Here is a 19387-nt window from a genome sequence, read left to right on the forward strand (position 1 = left end):
GTTCATTCACGGTGACGAGGTACCATGATGGTTACACAGTGCCTGGGAAGGGCTTCAAAAGACTGCATTCTCCTGTTAGAGGCTCCTGGGTCAGAGTAACCTGCCGGGGCAGGGGTGGGGAGGGAGAAGAAGCTACCTCTCAGCCCTCAGGCTCTGTAGACCCGGCAAGGCCCACGGGACAGAGGCGTCTGGACAGCTGGGTGTGAAGTTTGTCTCTGCCCTGATTTATATGGCCAAAAGTTCTTATCCAAATTTCTTTTCCTTAGTGCCAGGAGCAACAATAAACCCTTCCTCCCTGGGGTGGGGAGTGGGTACCCTCAGTAAGAGGGCTCTGGTTGCCCTCAAGGACCCTCTCCAGTCACTGGCGCCTACTTGGGCAGCCCAGCTGTTTCATCTAAACTGAACTGCTGGTAGTCAGGCCCTCAGAGGCTGTTCTCCGAAGGACTGAGTGAGTCATCCTGAGATGGTTTTGCCTGCAGGACCAGATGAGGGAAGCGTAGCTGCTGCCTTTAGAGACACAGGACAGTGTCCCGGAAGGAGTTCTTCTGACTCCCCGTCCCCACACCCAACATCCTGATCCTGCCTCAGAGCAAAAGACGGATCTGCCGGGGTCCTGTTCCCCAGCACTAAGGGATGAGTTAGCAATGCTGCCCAGAGGCATCTGGAGGCAGACTAGTGGGTTTTGAGGACCACCCCAGCTTCAGCCCTCCTTTGGATCCCCATTTCCTCATGTGGAAGGATTTTCTCCACTGCTCACCCTGTTTTGGCCTGGGCACCTAAATTTGGGGAGAAGGGAGAGAAGACAGTAAGCGAGGCGACGAGGCAGATCAACTACATAGGAGAAGTGGAAGGGAGGTGGAGCCTGAGCGAGTGAGGGTGGGGACCAGGGTGACTGGCGGAGGGGGCTTCCAAGACAGCGGGAGTGTATGGCCAGGAGCCCAGGCGCCAGGCTGAGCTGCTGCTCTCAACTCAGGAGCCCTCGTGCCAGCTGGATGCGGTCGGGTGGGCACGGGCAGGGCCATGTGCCAAACACACACAGAGCACCCTTTGAGGAGGTGGCAGCTGTCAGCCCAGACCCCCCCACACACACTTGCTGTGGCCCCTCCTGCCCCCTCCAGCAACGCCCTGCTGAGTACTGGGCTGGAGACACTGAGATGCTCAACTGGGAACCCTCACTCCAGGGATGAAGGGGGCAATCTTGTTCAATCAGAGCAGAAAGGGACACCTCTTCAGTCCTACAGCTAGGATCTGGGTATGGTGGCAGGTCTTGATGTCCCCTTTCTCAGACATCTTGTATTCTCCTCATTGCTGGTGTCACCATTAAGACTCTCTCAGAACCATCCTGGTGAGGAGACCAATGCTGCCCCACCCCTGGAGGAAGAAGGCTGAAAGCTTTCTAAACTCCAAGAGATGATCTGCTAATGGGGAATACAGGGATCTGGAGTGCTGGAGCCAGCCCTGGGGAAGTCAGTACCCCCATTTCTGCTTCCTCCATTCACTCACCTTGGGCCTCTTGCCATGGCACAGCTGATAGACCAAAGAGCCTGTTTAGATCCATAGTACACCCACAGAGATATTTCCTAGGGGGCCAGAGCTCTCTGTCCACAATCCAGATCCCCCATGAGCCAAGGATGCCGCCAACTAGCCTTGTGGAACTGGTTGTCTCTCCTCCCCAGGGTGGGCAGCAGGGATCACCTACAGGACCTGCCTCTGGCTAATCCCCCCCATCTGATCCCCATTTGGTCTTGGTCCTCGCCCTCCCAAAACAACAGCAGCTACTACCCTGGGTCTAGCCTTGGCCTGGAAGTCCACCTACTCACAAGCAGAAACAGGCTGTATGTGGTGGGTAGCAGAAGAGACCCCCGATTCTTTCTGCATTATGGTAGCTGAGGGATCTAAGCCTCAGTCTATTAAGAATAACATGGAAGCAGCAAGACCGGGAACTAGCATGGGAGTGGAAGGATGAGGATGAACATATATATGCCCGCTGCTTGCAGATGCATTTTTCCACCATGTCAGGGGTGGAACGGCTGAAGAAATTGGGGGTGTTTAACCGGGGAAAGGAAGGCTCAGGTTCATTTATTGTAGTCTTCCAGCTTCTGTAGGGCTGGCCCACCGCGCAGGGATGACTGTGGGTGGGCCCATGGGTGGGGGTTACCAGGAGACGGGATCCTCCCTGAAAACCAGTCCAGATCTGCCTGGTGGACCCACGGACAAACCAGTCAGCTCCCGGGGAGTCAGGAGCTCCTCTTCCCTGGGAACGTGGCCAGAGGAGCCCTGGACGGCGCCGCGGGGGGTACCAGGGATCCCTGGATTCCCTCTCTGGGGGAAAACAAAAGGGTTGTAAGCCCTGCTCCGCTGACCTGCTATCGCCTTTAGCCGGGCAGAGCCCCTACCCTGTCTGTGCCCGGACACCGGCACTGGGAGCCCGGCCAGCGCCACGGGATAGGCGCCCAGCACCTGGGATGTGCCGTGGGCGGAGGTTCTGGCCTCCAGAAGAGGATGGGCGGACATGAAATGATGCGTCTGGAGGCGACCTTCCAACGATGGATAAGGTGTGGACACCAAGCCGCCGAGCCGCGTTGGGCCGACAGAAAAACGCCGGGGTCCGGGGTCCTCGCCTTTAACGCGGCCGGCGGCGCAGCAGCAGGGAGGGGGCGGGGCGGGGCGGGCGGCGCATGCGCGGCGTGGGCTGGAGCCGCCGGACCGTCCGGCCGCCGGGAGCGCGCAGGAGCCCGCGGGCAGCCTCCAGAGAGCCGGGACCCCGCGCCGGGGGCTGTGAGCGGCGCGGGCGGACCCGAGCCCCCCGCCTGCCGGCGCCGCTGCCCGCTGGGCCCCGGCAGCGGCGGCCAAGATGTCTGTGCCGGTGAGTACCGATGCCGCCCGGGACCCCGGGTCCGCCGCCCCCCGGCCCGCTGTCTCCCGCCCGGCCTGCAGCCTCGCGCCGCCGGCTGAGGCCTAATGCTGCGGAACAGCCAGTCTGGAGGTCGCTCCATCTGGTCTTCCTCGCGCAGGGGTCGGGCGACAGGTTGGGGGCGTCTCCCCCACGCCCTCCTCTCGGTCCTTCCTTTCATCCTCTTTTCATGAGAGACGGGTCGGTCTGGGCTGTCTCCCCAGGGAGCTCCCCAGGACGGCTGGGTCGGTAGGGGTCTTCGTTGCCCCCACTGGGACACCTGGGCCAGGCGGGAGTCCATACTGTCCCGCTGGAATCCTCACCTGGATGGCCAGCCCTAGTCGGGAGGGATCTTTGTCAGTTCCCCGAACCCAGGTCCAGGTCCGGGTTGGGGAGGTCTGTGCTGTCCCCTAGAAAACTCCCTTGGATAGCTGCCCATTGTGCTTCTGGGTCTCCACCAGGATGGCCAGGCCTGGGTCAGGGTCTGTCCTGTCCCCAGAGACAGGCCTCTCTCAGGACAGGTTGGTCTGATGGGAACCATGCAGGGACACGGACTGATCCGCTTACTTTCCGGGAAGTTTGGCTGAACCTCTGGGGCCCTGAGGCCAGCAGCTTCCTCCCTTCTATCTATGGGGCTTCTCTGCCTGATACCCCCTCTTCCTTGCCCAGCAGGTGGCTTTGGGCAACCCCTAGACCATGGTTCTACATTCCACACATGGGACAGCATACCTGGACATCTGGGTCACCTCCTGAGAATGGCAATCTGGGATCCTGGCTATCTGGGGTGAGCAGGCCTCACATACAGGCCCCAGCCCACTTTACAGATGGACAGACTGAGGTGGGAATCTGCACTCTGCTTCACGCCAGAGGGGGCACCATCTGCCTGGGAGAGCTGTGGCCTCCAGCCATTGTTTCTCTGCTGACTCAGGGGCTTTTTCCTCTGACAGGAAGGGGCAGTGAGCCAGAGCCCTGCTCAGCCTGGCCTTGTTTCTGGAATTGCTCCTCACCTGGGGGACCCCATCCTTTCAGTGAAGCAGACAGTCGGGGCTTTCTGGCAGAGCAAGTGGCCTCTTAATTAACTATTATAGAGTGTATGGAGATTACTGGAGGAGGCTGTGTAAATGCAAAGCATTGTTATTATGGAATTAAAGATCCCAGCTCCTGCCCGCCTCCAGAAGCAGTAATGCAGAGTTACAGATGAAAAATTAGGGCTTCCAAGGCCAAGCTGATGTGAACCCCCACCCCATCTGTTTCAGTTCAGAGTATAATTGCCTCATCTCCAGAAAGAAAAGGTAGAAACTGCCTGCCCAGCCCCTCCTCTTTTCTGCTCTTGTTTCCTGCAAAGCTCTGGATCTTCCTGGGCCTAGAGCATTAGGGCACTGACTAGCCTTGCCTCTGTTTAGAAAAATAAAGTGGACTCCCACCCCTGAGCCTGCTGAAGGGTCAGGGTCTCCAGAGCAGTTGTAAACAGGAATGTCACTCTGGCCACATCAGAGCCTGGTCAGGCCTGATGGTGCATTTGATTTGGTTGTCCATAGTCAGTACAAAGCTCTGGATGTCTGGAATTGCATGCAGACCCCTTGTCTTATGGGACTTTGAGCAGCTGTCATCGGCTCTGCCTTGGGTGTCCCATTTGTAACTGGAGAGGATGGCAGATTGGGTGGGACCTGGACAGATAGGTATAATGGTGGAGAACTGCAATCGAGGTCAGCTGGTCTGTCCCCAGTATGACTAGCTCCCAGTCACTCCCCACCCTCTTGCTTATAGTCATAGCCCTCATGCATTCTGCAGAGGGTGACTGATCTGTCAGATCACCTAGGTGTCTCCTAGGACCTTGGGTCGTGTGTGAGGTAGTAAGGCTAGGAGAAGTTCATTTTTGGAGAAGATTGTTTTCATGTGCTGGGAAGGCCCTATGGAGGCTTCCAGAATATGCATCCTGCTCAAGCCCTGCTCTTGGATCCCAGAGTGGTAACTGCCCATGTGGTGCTCAGGGACACGTTTGGGTTTTAAGCATACCCGCTCATTTGGGCAATCTTTTTCTGGATAGGGCTGACGCAGGCACTTTGACCCACAGAAATTACAAGATGCTTCAGAATGGGATGGGAGGTGATGACAGGGAGAGAAGACATTGGGATGGGCCAGTTTGAGCTGGGTGTGACTCCCTGGGTATTTAAGCAGGGCATATGCTAAGAACCTCACTTGTCATTTAACTCCTATGGAGTCTGGGGCTGGGAAGGGGAAGGTACCTCAGTGTTCCTGGCTCCTTGCTAAGTGCTCCTAACTCTGGTGGGAGCCAAAATTAGTGCTCAGTCAGTGCCTGGATACTCCTTTCCTGGTTGTTCTCTGATATCTGCTTTCCTCTTGAGCATGGCTGTCCAGTGTCCTGGGCAGTGCCTCCCAGTTGGCATTTCACACTTCCTGTGATGAAATGGGTGGTGCCCCTCCCACCCCTCCTGGACTCCTTTATCAAGGGATGGGTCTTTTCAAGGGGTGCAGATGCTGACCTGTGTGGAACATGTTCTGTGTTCCAGGCATGGGCTGGGCCTCCCAGGCTCAGGGAGGACCAATGTCTTGCCAGGGTCCCATGGCCAGCGAGAGGTGGAATCAGGGTGGAAGCCAACTGGAATCAGGCAGGCTCCAAAGCCATAAAGTGACCATCATCCTGCATGGCCTCTCTAATTGTAGAGGCTAGAGCCTGTTGAGCTGTTGACAAGACCAGGGCTGCTAAGAGTCCGACACTGCTTGTGGCCTTCCAGGCATGAGTTTCTGTAACTCCTTTAGTGCCCCTGGGAAGCAGGCAGCTTGCCTAGTGCTGTGTATTGGGGTTGGTCTAGTCCTGACCAGCCCTGCAGTGACCAGGGCTTGGTATCTGCTTGAACTGCTGCCAGTATTAGAGGGGGTGACCTCTGTGCCTGGCTTTGTACCAGCAGGTGCTGTGAGTGGGAGGGCTGGCCAAGGGCCAGGAGGGCCTGCCCTGGGCCAGCTGAGGCCACCTAGAAAGGGCTCTATAGGATAAGGTGGGAAGAGGCAGTGTCCAAGACCAGAGTCTTCAGCTCAGTCCCCAGAGCCCTTCTATACCCTCTCCTGCCACTGGCTTGGCTCTGCCTGTTCCTCTCTGCAGCAACTGATCCCAGCCCTGTCCTCCTCACCACGTTGCTCCTGCTCAGCCATGCAGCAGCACCCCTGGGAAGCACTCCTAGTCCCTGATTGTGATTGTGCATTTATTGGTTGCTGTCAGGCTGCTTCACAGGCATCATCAGTAGCAGGATCCACAGCCACCTGGCTCCTTACTCTCTGCTCACAACTCCAGCTTGCCCCTGGCCACCTGCTGAGGGGGTGGAACCCCACCAGCAGGTGGCTTCATTGTTGTGCAGAACCTAGTGTCTCAGCCTCTGTCCTGGGAGACCTGGGGGCCAAAAGGGATCCTAGAGAGTCTGCTTCAGAGAGGAGTGGTTGGGTGGGTCAAGGGTGAGGACTTTAGAACATAGCAAGGCCCTAAGCAACTCATTGGAGGCCCTGTCTCTAAGTAAAATAAAATAAAATAAAATAATTTTAAAAATGGATGTGGCTCAGTGGTTAAATACCTCTGGGTTCAATCCCAGTACAAAAAAAAAAAAAAAAAAAAAGAAGAAGAACAAGAACAATAACAACAACAACAATAAGCCGTGCTGGTTCTGTGCCTTAAATGAGAATCTTGATGCGCCTTAGTTCATCATCCGTGTGGTGGGGATGTCAACAGCACTGAGCTTCAGGGTCTAGGAAGAACTTGGTGAGGGATGCGCAACTCTTGTTAGTGAAAGTCTGCCGAGAGTGTCACCTGCTGGTGCTGCTGTCTGCTGGTGCTCTGATTGAGGACCCTCTCCTGACTCCTGCACAACAGGTCAGGGTGGGGAGGGTTCCCAGGTGGTCTGCTTCATGCCCCCGTCATTCTATGTCGTTTGCCTGGTCTACTTCTAGTGGCCCTTTCTTTGTGGTTGGTGTGGTTCCAAGACCTTAGTGGTGGAATGACATTTGCTTCTTCCCCTGCCCTGGCACAGCAAGCAAGGTCCTCCTTCCTACCAGCCAGAATCACAGGGCTTCACTCATACTGAGCAAGCTTCTACTACCAAGCCACATTTCCCAGCCCTAGACCCCTCCCTCTAAAGCCTTGAGTGGGCAGGTTGTTGTATCACTCCGCCCACAGAGTAACACACAGGCGTCTCATAGGGCCACTAGCTGGCCCACTGTGTCCCAGGCCTGGTGGATACTGGTACTCCCTGAGTAGGGCAAAGTGGAAGGCAGTAGAAGCCACTGGGGTGGTGCAGAGCTGTCCTCATCATGATCTACAGTAGCCTGGCTCAGCACAGGGCAGGCAGGGCTCCACCCCATCCCATATTCACAGTACCTTAAAGAGTGGGCTCAAGGCTGTGACTGTGAGCACCTGCAGTAGGGGCAGGGTGACCTTTGCAGACCTTCCATTTCCCTCCCTGGGCATGAGGTTGTCCTCCCTATGGTCCACTGCCCCGCTCCTGCCCCCAGGCTTATCTTCAGCTCCCAGCCCTGGACTTGGTTGCCTAACAGCTGTTGCTTGCTTTCATTGCATCCTGGCCAAACCCCATTGTTGCTTTGTCTTCCTCTTAGTCACTGTTTTCTGTGGCATTGTCCCGCTCTCTCTAAGAAGCTGAGCTGGGGCAGGCTAGGGACCTCAGTAGAGGTGCTGAAGGATGCCTTTGGCATCAGAGATGGTCACAAGTTGCAGCTCTAAAGTTAATCTCCTTTCTAGGAGGGATTAGAGGCTGAGGGGGCTTTTCAGTAATTTTAATTTATTATTTAGACCCTGCCAAATTCCAAGAAAGATTTGAAGCAGATTATAATGAAAGACACAAATAGTCTGGAATCATCAAAAGAACCAAAACTATGTAATGTATGGGGAAGGAGGAAAGATTATTCCAGAAAGTCTAGGCTAAGTAGGCTTAGAAATTTAATTTGAAGCTCCCTGACAGCCAGGGAAAAAAAGTTTAGGATTGCGATACCTAATTTTTTAAAAAAATATTTTCTTAATTATAGATGAATATAATACCTTTATTTTACAACCTCAGCCCCTAATTTTTTCTTTTGAATTCTAAAATAATATATAGTGCCATGTACTTTTCTTCTCTGCTTTTTTTTTTTCCCTCAATAATCTTCATTCTTTTTTCTTTTTTGGTGGTGCTGGGGATTGAACCCAGGGCCTTGTGCATGCAAGGCCAGCACTCTACCAACTGAGCTATATCCCCAGCCTTCTTCTTTGCTTTTTTAGACAAATAAGCTGAGACTCTTATTGAGGTATGTAGTTGGATGAATTTTGACTAATGTAGATTTTCATGTAACCAGTAATGAAATCAAGATAATGAATGTCTCCATCACTTCAGAAAGTTCTCAAAAGCCCCTTTGCAGTCAAGTGTCCCCAACCCCATAAAGTCACCACCGTTCTGATTTCTATCACTGCCTTAAATTTGCCTATTCCCCACCCCACCTCCAGGATTGAACCCAGGGATGCTCCACTATTGAGCTACATCTCAGCCCTTTTGATTTTTTCTTTTAAGACAGGGTCTTGCTGAGTTGCTGAGGCTGGCCTCAAACTTGCCATCCTCCTGCCTCAGCCTCTCAAGTTGCTGGGATTACAGGTGTGTGCCAGCATGCCTGACATATTTGCCTATTTTTGAACTCTATACACAAGTGGGAACATGTAGTAGGTACTCTCTTGGATCTGGCTTCTTTATTCAGCTTGATGGTTTTGAGATTTTCATCCACGTAGCCAGTATCAATAGTTTGCTCTGTTTTGTTGCTGAGAGGTGTTTCACTTATGAATATGTCACAGTGCATTGATCTACTCCCTTGCTGATGGATGACTATTGCTATCTTTTGTGTACTGTGTATCTTTAAGTACCAGAACACTGGCAGAGGTTGGCTTAATATCCTGTTTCAGTGTTTTATAACATCTGATATCCAATCATATAGCCTTGGGGCATGCCCTAAGAGTTATATGGGACCCCAAATCCTGTATCTTCCAGAGTAACATGCTTGCTTAGAAAGGGGCGTGATGATACTGCTCCCAGTTCACAACACTCTCCAGTTGTCTCCACTCCCTGGTTACCTGGCAGATTAACTTTAGCCAGCCACCCTGAGGTCCTGACTGGGAGGACTTCAAAGACAGCAGGAGGAGGGAGAGAATGCAGCCTGTCCTGGGAGCTGACTGCACCCCTCCATTCCTCCTTAGCCCCTTTGGCCCACTGCCAAGATGCCCTGCTACTCAGACACTCTGGGATGCCCTGCGTCAACTGTGGGAGCCCCAAGCCCAGCAGAAGCAGCCAAGCCACTCTTTGGGTGCCTAGAGTGTCTCTTCACACTGAAGGAAGGAGTAGGCTTGCCTGTGCTATTTTTTACCAGTCTTTACTGTTATTTATTTATTTATTTTTCTGCATAATGAGCCTTAGCAAAAGATTCACACATCTGCTCAAATGCCACCTCCTCAGAGGGGCCCCAAGCACCTTATGTAGAACATCCCCTTCCCATCATTCTGCTGTCCGCGTTGCTCTCCCGCAGAGTCCTTGTTACCACAGATATGTGTGATTACCTGTGCATGCCCTGCACCGCCAAGTGTGCCCTGAGGATGGGACTGTTCCTGCGGTAGCATTCTAGTATGGCACCAGGCGTGCAGTGGATGCTCAGCCTGTGGTTGCGAATGAGGGATAGACCCCATAAACAGTGCCCTCCCAGAGTTCTAGGGGAGACCCTGCTCACCCCCAGCATTGGCTGGTGGATTTGGGGGCAACCAAGCTCCAAGGAAGGATTTTTGCCCCTGAGGCTCAACTGAGGTTTGGGGGAAGAAGGAGGAATCACAGAGCACCTGAGAAAGGTATTCTTTTCAGGGGATGGGGAGAGCGGGGAGATCTTGGGGAACAGACCTAGCAGGGTACACTTGTGCACGTGGTATGGTCCAGGGGAAGGTGTGCCCATCGGGGTGGGACTGGACATGTGACAGTGCAGGGTATCGATGTGCTGCTGGCTGCTTGCCTCCAGGGTGCTACCACAGATGTGCAGCCTGTGTGTGCCATCATCCACAGGGTCTGGGATAGGCACCGCTGCTGTCAGGGTCTGCATTTAACAGATGTGCAGACCAAGCCTCTGAGAGGTGCAGTGACTTACTGAAGGTCCCACAGCCAGCTGGAATCATTGTCTACTCTTGTCCTTACAGACTAAAGCTAAGCAAAAGCTTGGGCCTGGATCTCCTGGGTCAAGTGGAGCCTTCTCTGTGGGGTAGTAATGGGCTCAGGTGGGATGACTGCTTTACTGTCCAAGGAAAGAAAGCATTGCTTTCCAGGTGGTTGCTGTAGCTCTGCCTTCTCTGTATCCACTCTTACTGTACTTCCATCCCAGAGACCCAAGTCCCCTCCTGTGAACCTGCTGGTCCCTTGCCCTGCTAACCCCAGCCCAATGGCAGGCAACATTGTTCTGCCCCTCTGTGGGTATCTGTGGGTATGGGCACAGTGTTTGATGGAAGCAGTGGGGTGGGCAGCAGATGGCATGTGAAGTCACCCTGCTCTGCCTGATCTGCTGGGGCTGGTTGCCATGGGAAAGGCAAGAGCAGATGGCCAGGCTGGGGAGGCCTCTTGACCACACCCTGTCCCTGCCCACCCAGCCTGTCAGACAGAGGAGCAAGGCAGCTACCAGCAGCTGAGCTTTCTCTGAGGACAGGGACCTGCCCCACCCCTGTGCCCCTCCTTCTGCCTTGTTCTTCTTCCCCAGTGCCATTTTGTCTGCCAGCTTTTACTCTGCAGGCAGCGTTGAGAGGCTGCCTTTGCCGTGGATTGTGAATTGAGGCTACAGAAGCCAGAACTCAGTCAGTAGGGAGGGCAGCGCATAGGCCCCAGCCTTCTCATACCACACGTGTAGGGGCAGCTGTGGCAGCACCCTGTTGGAGGGGAGAGGGAAATGGGAGGTGGGAAAGGAAGGTGTAGATGAGAAGGGGAGGCCAGGCAAGGTGGTGCATGCCTGTAATCAGGAGGCTGAGGCAGGAGGATCACAAATATGTGGCCAGTCTAGGCAATTTAGTGAGATCCTGTCTCGAAATAAAATAAAAAGCTGGGTATGTATCTCAGTGGTAGAGTACCCCTGGGTTTAATCCCGAGTACTGAAAAAAAAAAAAGAGAGAGAGAGAGAGAGAGAGAGAGAGAGAGACAGAAAGGGGGACATAGACCACCATAGTGATCACTTGGGGTGGGGCACAGAGCCTCTGGGCAATGTTTGGCTGCTATACTGACTCTCTGAAGGTAGGGTCCCCTAGGCACAGCCCCTCTCTGAGACAGACACTTCCCTGTGGGTGCCTCTGCTACCTTTAAATTTTCACATTAGACAAACAAGGAAAATAACTGGGAGACTTTTGCTACCCTTCTGGAAGGGAGAAGCAGGAGCTGCATTGGTGGGGTGGGAGGCACTGGATTTGCTGGGATCCAGGCCGGGGGCTGGGGTGTGATGAGGCCTGAGTCAGGGATCCCCCGTCCCTGGATTATGTCTCTTCTGGTGTCTCTGCCTGAGTCCCTATGCTTTGGTCCTACACCTGCATCCAGATTTCGGGACAGTCCTGAGGGACTCTGAAGGGCAGGACTGGACAGAAGGGATTTAGCTCCAGGCTGTTGGGGCCACTCACATTCCACGGTCACCACTGTAATGACAAATGAAATATCCCATTGGTCACTCTAACTTTGGAGAACAGAGGGGTGGGAAAGCTCTTTATGACTGACAGCTCCAACACCCACCCTAAGAGCACATACTCTACCCTGTCTGGGGCCACTAGGGGTGCTTTTCTGTGGGGCACGCCTGGACTGCTGGGCAGCAGCATGTATAAGCTCTGCCACTTCTTGGCCATGTGAGCTGGTGAGGCACTGCCCTTTGAGCCTCTGGGTAGTGGTAGTTCCATCCTGGTCCCCATGGCAGCAGCAACGACTCTGCTCTTGTGCCATCTCACCTCTTCTCTGTGCCATCTACAGGGTCCCTATATCCTCTCCCAGGTTTGAACTTGCCACTCTCAGTGGCCAACCCAGGGGGAAGACAGCAACTCCTGGCTCTCCAGAGACATCATTTCTTCCGGTTCCTGTGACTTTTAGCACTGAACCTCCAGCCTCAGGAAATCCTTTCCTGCTGCTGTTCCCAGAGCTGGCCATTAGCTGACCCGGCCAGCCCACCTCCTGCTGCTGGGAAGACCAAGGCTTCAGAAAGGGAAGGGGCTATGCACCATCATATGTGCAAGTCATTTTAGGCCCGTTCTCACTTCACTTGGTTAGAAGCATTTTCCTGCATTTTAGTCTTTGAAAGCGGCCCTCTCTATAGCAGCATGATCTTCCTTGAGGGGTGGGTTTGTCTAGCCATCCCCTAGAGTTGGACATTTACACTGTTCGCCTCCCATTCTTGCTGGTGTAAATGGTGCAGTGGACATTGTTGGGCATCAAGCAAGAGTAGTTTTTTGGTGCAGTGGGTCTGTACTGAAGGTAAGACCAGAAACCCCAGAGCATGAACCCTGCCCTGGGCTCTTTTCTCCACTTAGGATCCAGCATGAGCAGCAGCTCCCTTCCCAGTGACCCTTTTGTGACAAGTGAGAACCAGGGTCCTCATGTGCTGGGCCGGCACCAGGTTCCCTGCACAGATGATGATTCCAGGCCCCAGGCTGTGATCTCCCTGCAACCCCTGAACTCACCTTCAGGAGAGTGTTGGCACTGGCACCTGCCATGCTCCCACCATTGCTCTCCCTTCCCCAGCACCTCATCCCAGCGCCTCAGCTGGGGCTCCTTTCCGCCAGTCCCACTGTCCACATACCTGTGTGTGCCTACACACACACACTGGGCATGACTTGACCATCCTCCTTTTCGAGACACTAGGGCAGACAGAATCATCCGCACCAGCCTTCCCACCAGGTCCACCCCTGAGGTCCTATCCAATCAACAGATATTTAATGTGCCCTCTTTGCCAATGGGGCCAAACTTCAGTGGGGTGGGGGAGGTGTTGGCCCCCAATGCAGAGTGCAGTTTTGTTGGGGACAGGTGCTTAGATCTCAGCTACCTATCCTTTGGGAGACTCGGTGTGCCTGGAGTCTGGCTCCAAGCCTGGAGTGCTCCTGTCCCTAGGTTTCCTTCCTGCTGCAGGGTAATTGGTGTGCTGAAGTCTAGCAGCCCCAACATTCCCCTTCCCTGGCTGCCTGCTCTCTCCCTTTTATGCCTGGGAATATTGTGACATGAGGCCAGGGCCTGTAAACTGAGTCTCACTCCTGTCACCTGTAAAATGGGGCCAATGGTAAAGCACTCTATGGGGGATTGTTGTGGGCTTTGGCATAGGGCCAGCACAGAGACTGTGCTGGGCACGTGGGGGTGCATCCCTGTCAGTGCTCCTTGGCAGCCTGGGAGGCCAGACTGGGTGGGGTGAGGTTCTGTTTCCCGTATACCACACACCCCAGCCAGAGCCTGCCTAGTAGATGTCCACCCCTACCACTAGCCTTGGAAGGGGCATCCCTCCCTCTTACTCTCCCTCCCGCCAAACAGTGGGACGACGATCTTGGGGCCTTGTTCCAAAGCGGAAATACCATTCTAGGAGGCACAGGCTGGGAGGGGGGGGTTTAAGTAGAAAAGGAGCAGATTTTTGAAATGCCTGTGCCTGAGCCCAGTTCCCCTCCCCCTGCCTCCCCGCCCACACCAGCAGCCCCACCCCCAATGCCACTTTAATCCAGCTCCAGAGAGAGAAGAGTGTCTCCCATTCCCAAGGTCCCAGCCAGGCACCTCCTCTCTTTATCTCCCTTCCTTGACCAGCTAGAATGGAGTAGTGACCAGCCCCTTTGAGGGTCAGGCTTTTATATACCTGCCCATTCCTGCAGAGACCTTCAGCCTGGAGGCCTACCAGCAGGATGCCGCCTGGCAGTGAGGCCTGGTCCCTGCCCCTGCCTTCAGAAATAGACACAGGGGACAAGCTGAGGACTCCCTCCAGCCTCCAACACAGACTTCTTTCGTGGTGCAGCTGGTTTAGACCACTCCTGGGAGTCTGATGTGCCAGCCACTCGATTCAGGCCAAGGAGTTGGTAGTTGGATAGGGAGTGTAGTGTAGGAGGGGCAGAGGCACAGTGCCTGGGGTCCAGCAAGAGGGGATGCTCTAGGCTGTGCTCTTGAGCTCTGGCTCCTTTTCTGTGGGGAAATGAACTGTGTTGAGGGTAACAGTGGGAGGGGGCAGTCTTGGGGAGGGTAGGGTGTAGGCCACCCGCTCCTCTCCAGAACTCCCGTCACTGCATCACTGCTCCTTACCTACCCCGGTGCTATGAGTCCTGGCCAGTGGTTCCGGACAGAAGGTTGGGAGAAGTGCAGATGCCCCACTTTTCAGGAGGGGTGGGACCTGGGAACCTGTTTCAGCCAGCTCTTCAGAGACTTGTGAGCAGCCTTACTGTACAGTTCTCTACCATTTTACAGATGACAAGGAACCCAGGATGCAGAGGGCCTGCCTGAAATGCACATCTGGCTAGGGACTGTTGGCTGAACCTGGGTACCAGGAGGGGCTACAGTGGCTCTGCCCTGGGCTTGTGTGTCTATCACAGGCCATGCCAGGGAGTTCTCTGCTGGGTGAACCAGGTCTACCCTGTTCCTTCCAGGAGGTTCCTGATAGAGTGCACATGTTCTGTGAGTTCCTTACCGTGACTGTTGAGGGTTCTGGCTGGCCTGGAGCAATTTCCATCCCGATCTCCCTGAGGAGCACTGCACATCTCTGGACTGAGCTCAGGGACTCTTGTATACTGTTTGCTGTGTGGGGTGACAGTCACTGACCTGTAGCCTACAAGGGGGCATTTAGGAAAGCCAAGCCTCTCCAGTGTTACCATGGTGGTATTTTTAATTCCCAACGCGCACGTGCATGTGCAACACACACACATACACACACACACACATACACACGTTGCAGAAACAGACGAGTTGGAGCAGGTTTCGGGAGGGTACTAGGCACAGGTTTTAGGCCTGGCCAGGACTAACTCAAGAATGGAGGGGACAGGTCTCCTAGGGCAGACTTGAGGAGCTAGTATGGGAAGCTGCTTCAGGGAATCTGGGTTCAGGTCAGTGGAGAAGGGTGGGAGATGGCAAGCATCTAGTTCCTGAGTTCCTTGTTCCTGTGGCCAGGAGCGCATGGGGTTGGGGGTGGGTAGGACAGAATGAGCCTTGGCTGTGGTCCCTTCAGGCTTCAGGGGGCCAGCCTGAGTCCCCGAAGGTCCAGGAATGCAGGGGGAGGGGCAGTACGGACTATAAAAAACGTCAGGTCAGGCCAGAGCTCGCCAACCTCCCTCCTTTGAGTCTTCATTTCCTGGGGTCCTTACACAGTCTGCCTGCCCAAGGTCGTGTCGTGATTATTATTTTTCTGCAGGCTGGGGCATGCTCACTCCCCATAACATCTATTCAGCTCTGAGACGGATAATCTGATAATACGCGTGGAATGTCCAGAGTTTGGTGGGTGGGAAAGACAAAATTCGACTTGAGGCCAGTGCCTGGAGTGAGCGAGGAGGGGACTGCAGCGCACCTAGTGCGCTGGAAAAGGCAATCCCGACCGACTTCCGAGAAGCTGAGGCTGTTTAGGTAGACAGACCTTCAAGCAACGCATTTTCTCCCGCTGTGGGGGGCGGGGACCTGTATTTGGAGAGAAAGGGATATGATATCGCTTGTAGTAGGTTTGAAACCTGGCCCCGGACTAGGTCCTTGAGCCGGTGGAAGGGGACTGTCCCATTGGGCAGGCTCCTGTCCGCGCGCTCCCGCGACCCCCTGCGCGCCTGAGCCCCGGGGGGCAGGCGTCTCATTTGCATGGGAGCCTCAGCCGCCAATGGGCGCGCGCGGCCGGGCATGCCGGGAGCCGGGCTGGGCCGGCCAGGCGGCGGCGGCGGGAGGAGCTAGGTGGGACCGGCTCTGGGCGGCGGAGGCGGAGGCTGAGGCTGCCGGACCGGGGTCCGGGCCGGGGCGGCTGCGGCGAGCTTAGAACCTCGAGTACGCGAGGCCCGGATTGCTCGGTGTGCGCTCCCTAGGGGAGCCGAGGCCTCTGGCCGGCGGGACACCATGAACTACCTGGTGAGTGCGGCAGACCCAGCCCGGGGTCTGCTCCCGGCCGTGGGGCGGGGTCCGCGCGCACGGATGGGCTTTGCGAACCGGCTTCCTGGCGGCTGCCCAGCTCGCACCCGGGCGGGAAGGGGTTAAACGAGTGGCATTTCCTGCTGGACCTGCGGGTCCTGGGAGCCGCTGGCCGCTGGATACTCAGCGGGTGCGCGACCCGACCCGGGTCCGAGCTGCCGGACCTATTCCTGTTGTGGCCGGGTGCCGGGAGGCAGGCACTGCGGAGGAGCCCAGAGCCGGTGGGCCTTGGGGCCAGATGCAAGGGCTGGGCGCAGGGGCCGCTGGCCCGCAGGAAAGTTCCTGGATCCGGGAAAGTTGCTGGCGGACGGCCCGCTCTCCCCCTGCCGGTGACTGCCTGCTGTGTGACCTTGGGCCTCTGCGCCCAGCCTCTGAGCCTGTTTCCGCGACCGTGAGGAGGGTCGGAGGTCCCCTGAGGTCGTGCAGTCGCACTTCCAGGCGGGGTGGTGTTTCGTCCGTCAGTCTTTTGGAGCGGGGCTACGGGTCGCTCGGAGCCTCAGGATTGAGGGCCGGACGAGCAAGTGCGTGGCGTCGTCTGGAAGTCGGCGCGGCCAGAGCTCCAGTCCCGGGCCGGTTAATGATTCACCCCAGCCCGCCGGCGCTGGATTCCGGGAACGGGGGCGGTGCGCCTGGGCCTTTATCTGCCGGGTTTGCCAGACGGTTGTGGGAGCCGGATCCCTAGCGGAGGGAGTCCAGCGCCGCACCTCGGAGATTCACGACAGGGGGCTCGTGCCGGGTTGCGAAGTAGACAGCGGGGCTTTGGGGTCCACGTTGGGGAGTCCCTTGGCTCGACAGCCCACAGAGCTGGGGTGTCACCTTTTGCTTACGCAGCCCCGGCGTCCCCAGCGTCTGCGGGGAGCCGGGGTAGGGGTGAGGCTGCCGATCAGGTGTTGGAAGCTCGGGATTCTCTGCCCCTCACTGCTGCGTTGAGGGTTCAGGTAGCAGAGATATACTGAGTAGTAAGATCCGGCCGATTAGGGCCTGGCGGTCGGGTGTTTGGGTTGAGAATTCTAGACTGGGAGCAGCAGCTCCCTTTCCCGTCCACGAGGCTCCCATATAGGTGTTAAGAGCATTTGGTTTCCATTCTCTACACCACTCCTGTGAGGCAGTCCTAGGGTTTGCTGTGGCTTTGGTCACCTTCACGGAAAGAGCAGACATCTCCTTTCCGATTTCAACCGGTGAGGTTTCCTATAGTCCTGGGCTAGAGGAACATCCTCTTTTCCCCAGGTGGAGAGCGGGATGATGGGGGCAGAGAATGACAGGTCAGAAGTGCAGGTGTGGGTGCTTGGAGGAGCAGGGGCCAGGTGCAGGTGGAGTCTGTAGGGAAGGGAGCCCTTGGGGAGGAGCTGCTGGCACACCCTCCTGGCATTAGCAACCACCGCCTTCTTGCTTTGGGCATAGAAGGAGCCCAGTGGGAGCTGGGTGGAGTCAGGGCAGGGCAGTCCCAGGTTCTGCCAGGAAAATCACCTTTGGTTGGAAGGGAGGAGGACTGGAGCCTCTGGACACTATTGGTTGTGCTGAGCAGGAGGGTGAGCCCTCTGGGCTGGTATCTCCCTAGGTCTAGCAAATGGAATGAAGTAAGGGCAGTGCCATTAAGACCTCTTGTCTCCCTGGGAAAGGCCCCTGGACAGCTGCTCCCACCCCACACCAATTATATGGATGGTGCAGAGGTGGAGACTGAGGCAGAGAAAAGACATTCAGAATCTGCTTCCATGTGCTGCACCATGTGCACCTCCACTCTCTGTACCAGGATAGGGGGAGCTCTGATCCTTGAGGCAGCTGCTGTTGGGGCTGCCAACTTGGTGGGGTCCCTCTGACTGCAAGTCTGTGTGGTTGTGGCCCCTCGGTGGCAGCACCCATTGTTTTCTTTTCTCTTGGACCTGGACATTTCCCTCCCCTGCCGTCCTGGAGGTGTCCTAGAACAGGACAGGCAATATTAAAGTCAGACTTGAAGTGTGGGGAGCAGGATTGTGTGGTGGGGATTGTTCTCCAGCAAACACACTTTATAATTCTGCCTTCTTCATGGCCCATAGTGCCCAGATAAGGGTCTGCAGGGTGGTCTCACTTCAAGGGAGTAGGACGCTGCCCTCCATCTGTCTCTTTAATACTGGGGAGAGACCCTGGCTCCACCTGTCTTACTGCCCTCTTTCCCACCTCTAAGTGAGGAATGGAGCAAAGGATGGGGTCTGGGGTGGGAGCAGTTCCCAGGGTGGAAGCATAAGGCCCCATCCCTACAATGCACTTCAGAAATCAGGGGTTTGGTATGTTTTTTAAGCTGTAGACCCTACTTTTTTGTGTTCTCTCCTCTGTCCCTGTTCAGGCAGATGGTGCTGTGTTAGGGACCTCTGAAAGCTGTCACTTAGGCCTGGAGAATGGCAGAACTCTGTGAGGCTTTAGACATAAAGATGGAGAAACCAAGGTCTTGTACAAAGTGAAGTTCTTGCTGTGCCTTCTGCCTGTGGCCCCAGATCCCTCCATGATGATAAATCTGGGATTGAGGATTTACCCATATTCGGGGCCCAGTACTGTGCCTGAAGTAAAGGGTCAGCCTTGTACTTAAACTGTCTGCTGAGATTCCTTATCACAAAAGTGAACTCCAGCCAGAATCTCACAAGTCCTCCATCAGGGCCCAGGGAAGGACAATAGTCCCCACCTTTTAGGGTGTATTAGGGGCTGCAGATGCTGCTTCCTGTAGCAGAAGGGTCCTCTTCTTGCCACCTCTCCTCTGTCAGCTTCCCAAGGACAGTGCCTGTCGCTTCTTGGCAGGAGTTGGGGCAGGGACATGCTTCTGGACCATAGCTGGCCCTGGATACAAAGTTTTCTGTGGTTGCTGCTGCAGCCAAGGCCAGCCTGTGCTTATAAAGGGGAGTTCCTGGCATGCGCACCTGACAGGTGCCTCATCATTTCTTCTTTCTACTTCCTCTGGTTCCTGAGTGTCAGGCGTGGGACCCAGGACCCCCACACTGCCTCTTCTGTCCTGAGGCCTCACACACTCCTGAGGCAGGCAGGGTAAAGCCTTGGCTCCCCTTGAAATAGGTCCTGAACGTGGAACTTGCACACAAGCCCCAGGCTTCTCCCACACTTTTGCTCCCTGCCAGGTGAGTACCAAGGACTTGAGCCAAAGACTCTGGCTGATCAAATTGTCCATGGCAGTGTTAGGGGAGGATGCTGCTAAGTCTAGCTGGTCCTAGAATTTCTCCTGGGCAAGGAAGGGAAGAGGTGCTTCAAGCCCCCTTGGAGCCTGGACAGGGTGACGTGGGTGATCAGGACTCAGTCCAGTGGGTCTGTGGCTGCTTACCCCCTGAGGTGGATCCCCAGAAGAGGGGTTTGAGTTCTACTGCCA

The 19387-nt window shown here is 55.5% G+C and overlaps 1 protein-coding gene across 1 annotated transcript in view; it reads left to right on the forward strand.

Moving 5' to 3' along the window:
• The first annotated feature begins 2508 nt into the window (after positions 1-2508).
• BCAR1 (BCAR1 scaffold protein, Cas family member) overlaps positions 2509-19387 on the forward strand; it is a 37552-nt gene continuing 20673 nt past the window's right edge. Inside the window, 3 exon segments of the mRNA XM_079119667.1 lie at positions 2509-2799; positions 2802-2829; positions 2832-2866. Of these exon segments, the coding sequence (XP_078975793.1) occupies positions 2518-2799; positions 2802-2829; positions 2832-2866 (345 nt within the window). The 5' untranslated portion in view covers positions 2509-2517.

This window comes from Sciurus vulgaris, assembly GCF_902686455.1.
Source record: "Sciurus vulgaris genome assembly, chromosome: 17".
Taxonomy (NCBI): Eukaryota; Metazoa; Chordata; class Mammalia; order Rodentia; family Sciuridae; genus Sciurus; species Sciurus vulgaris.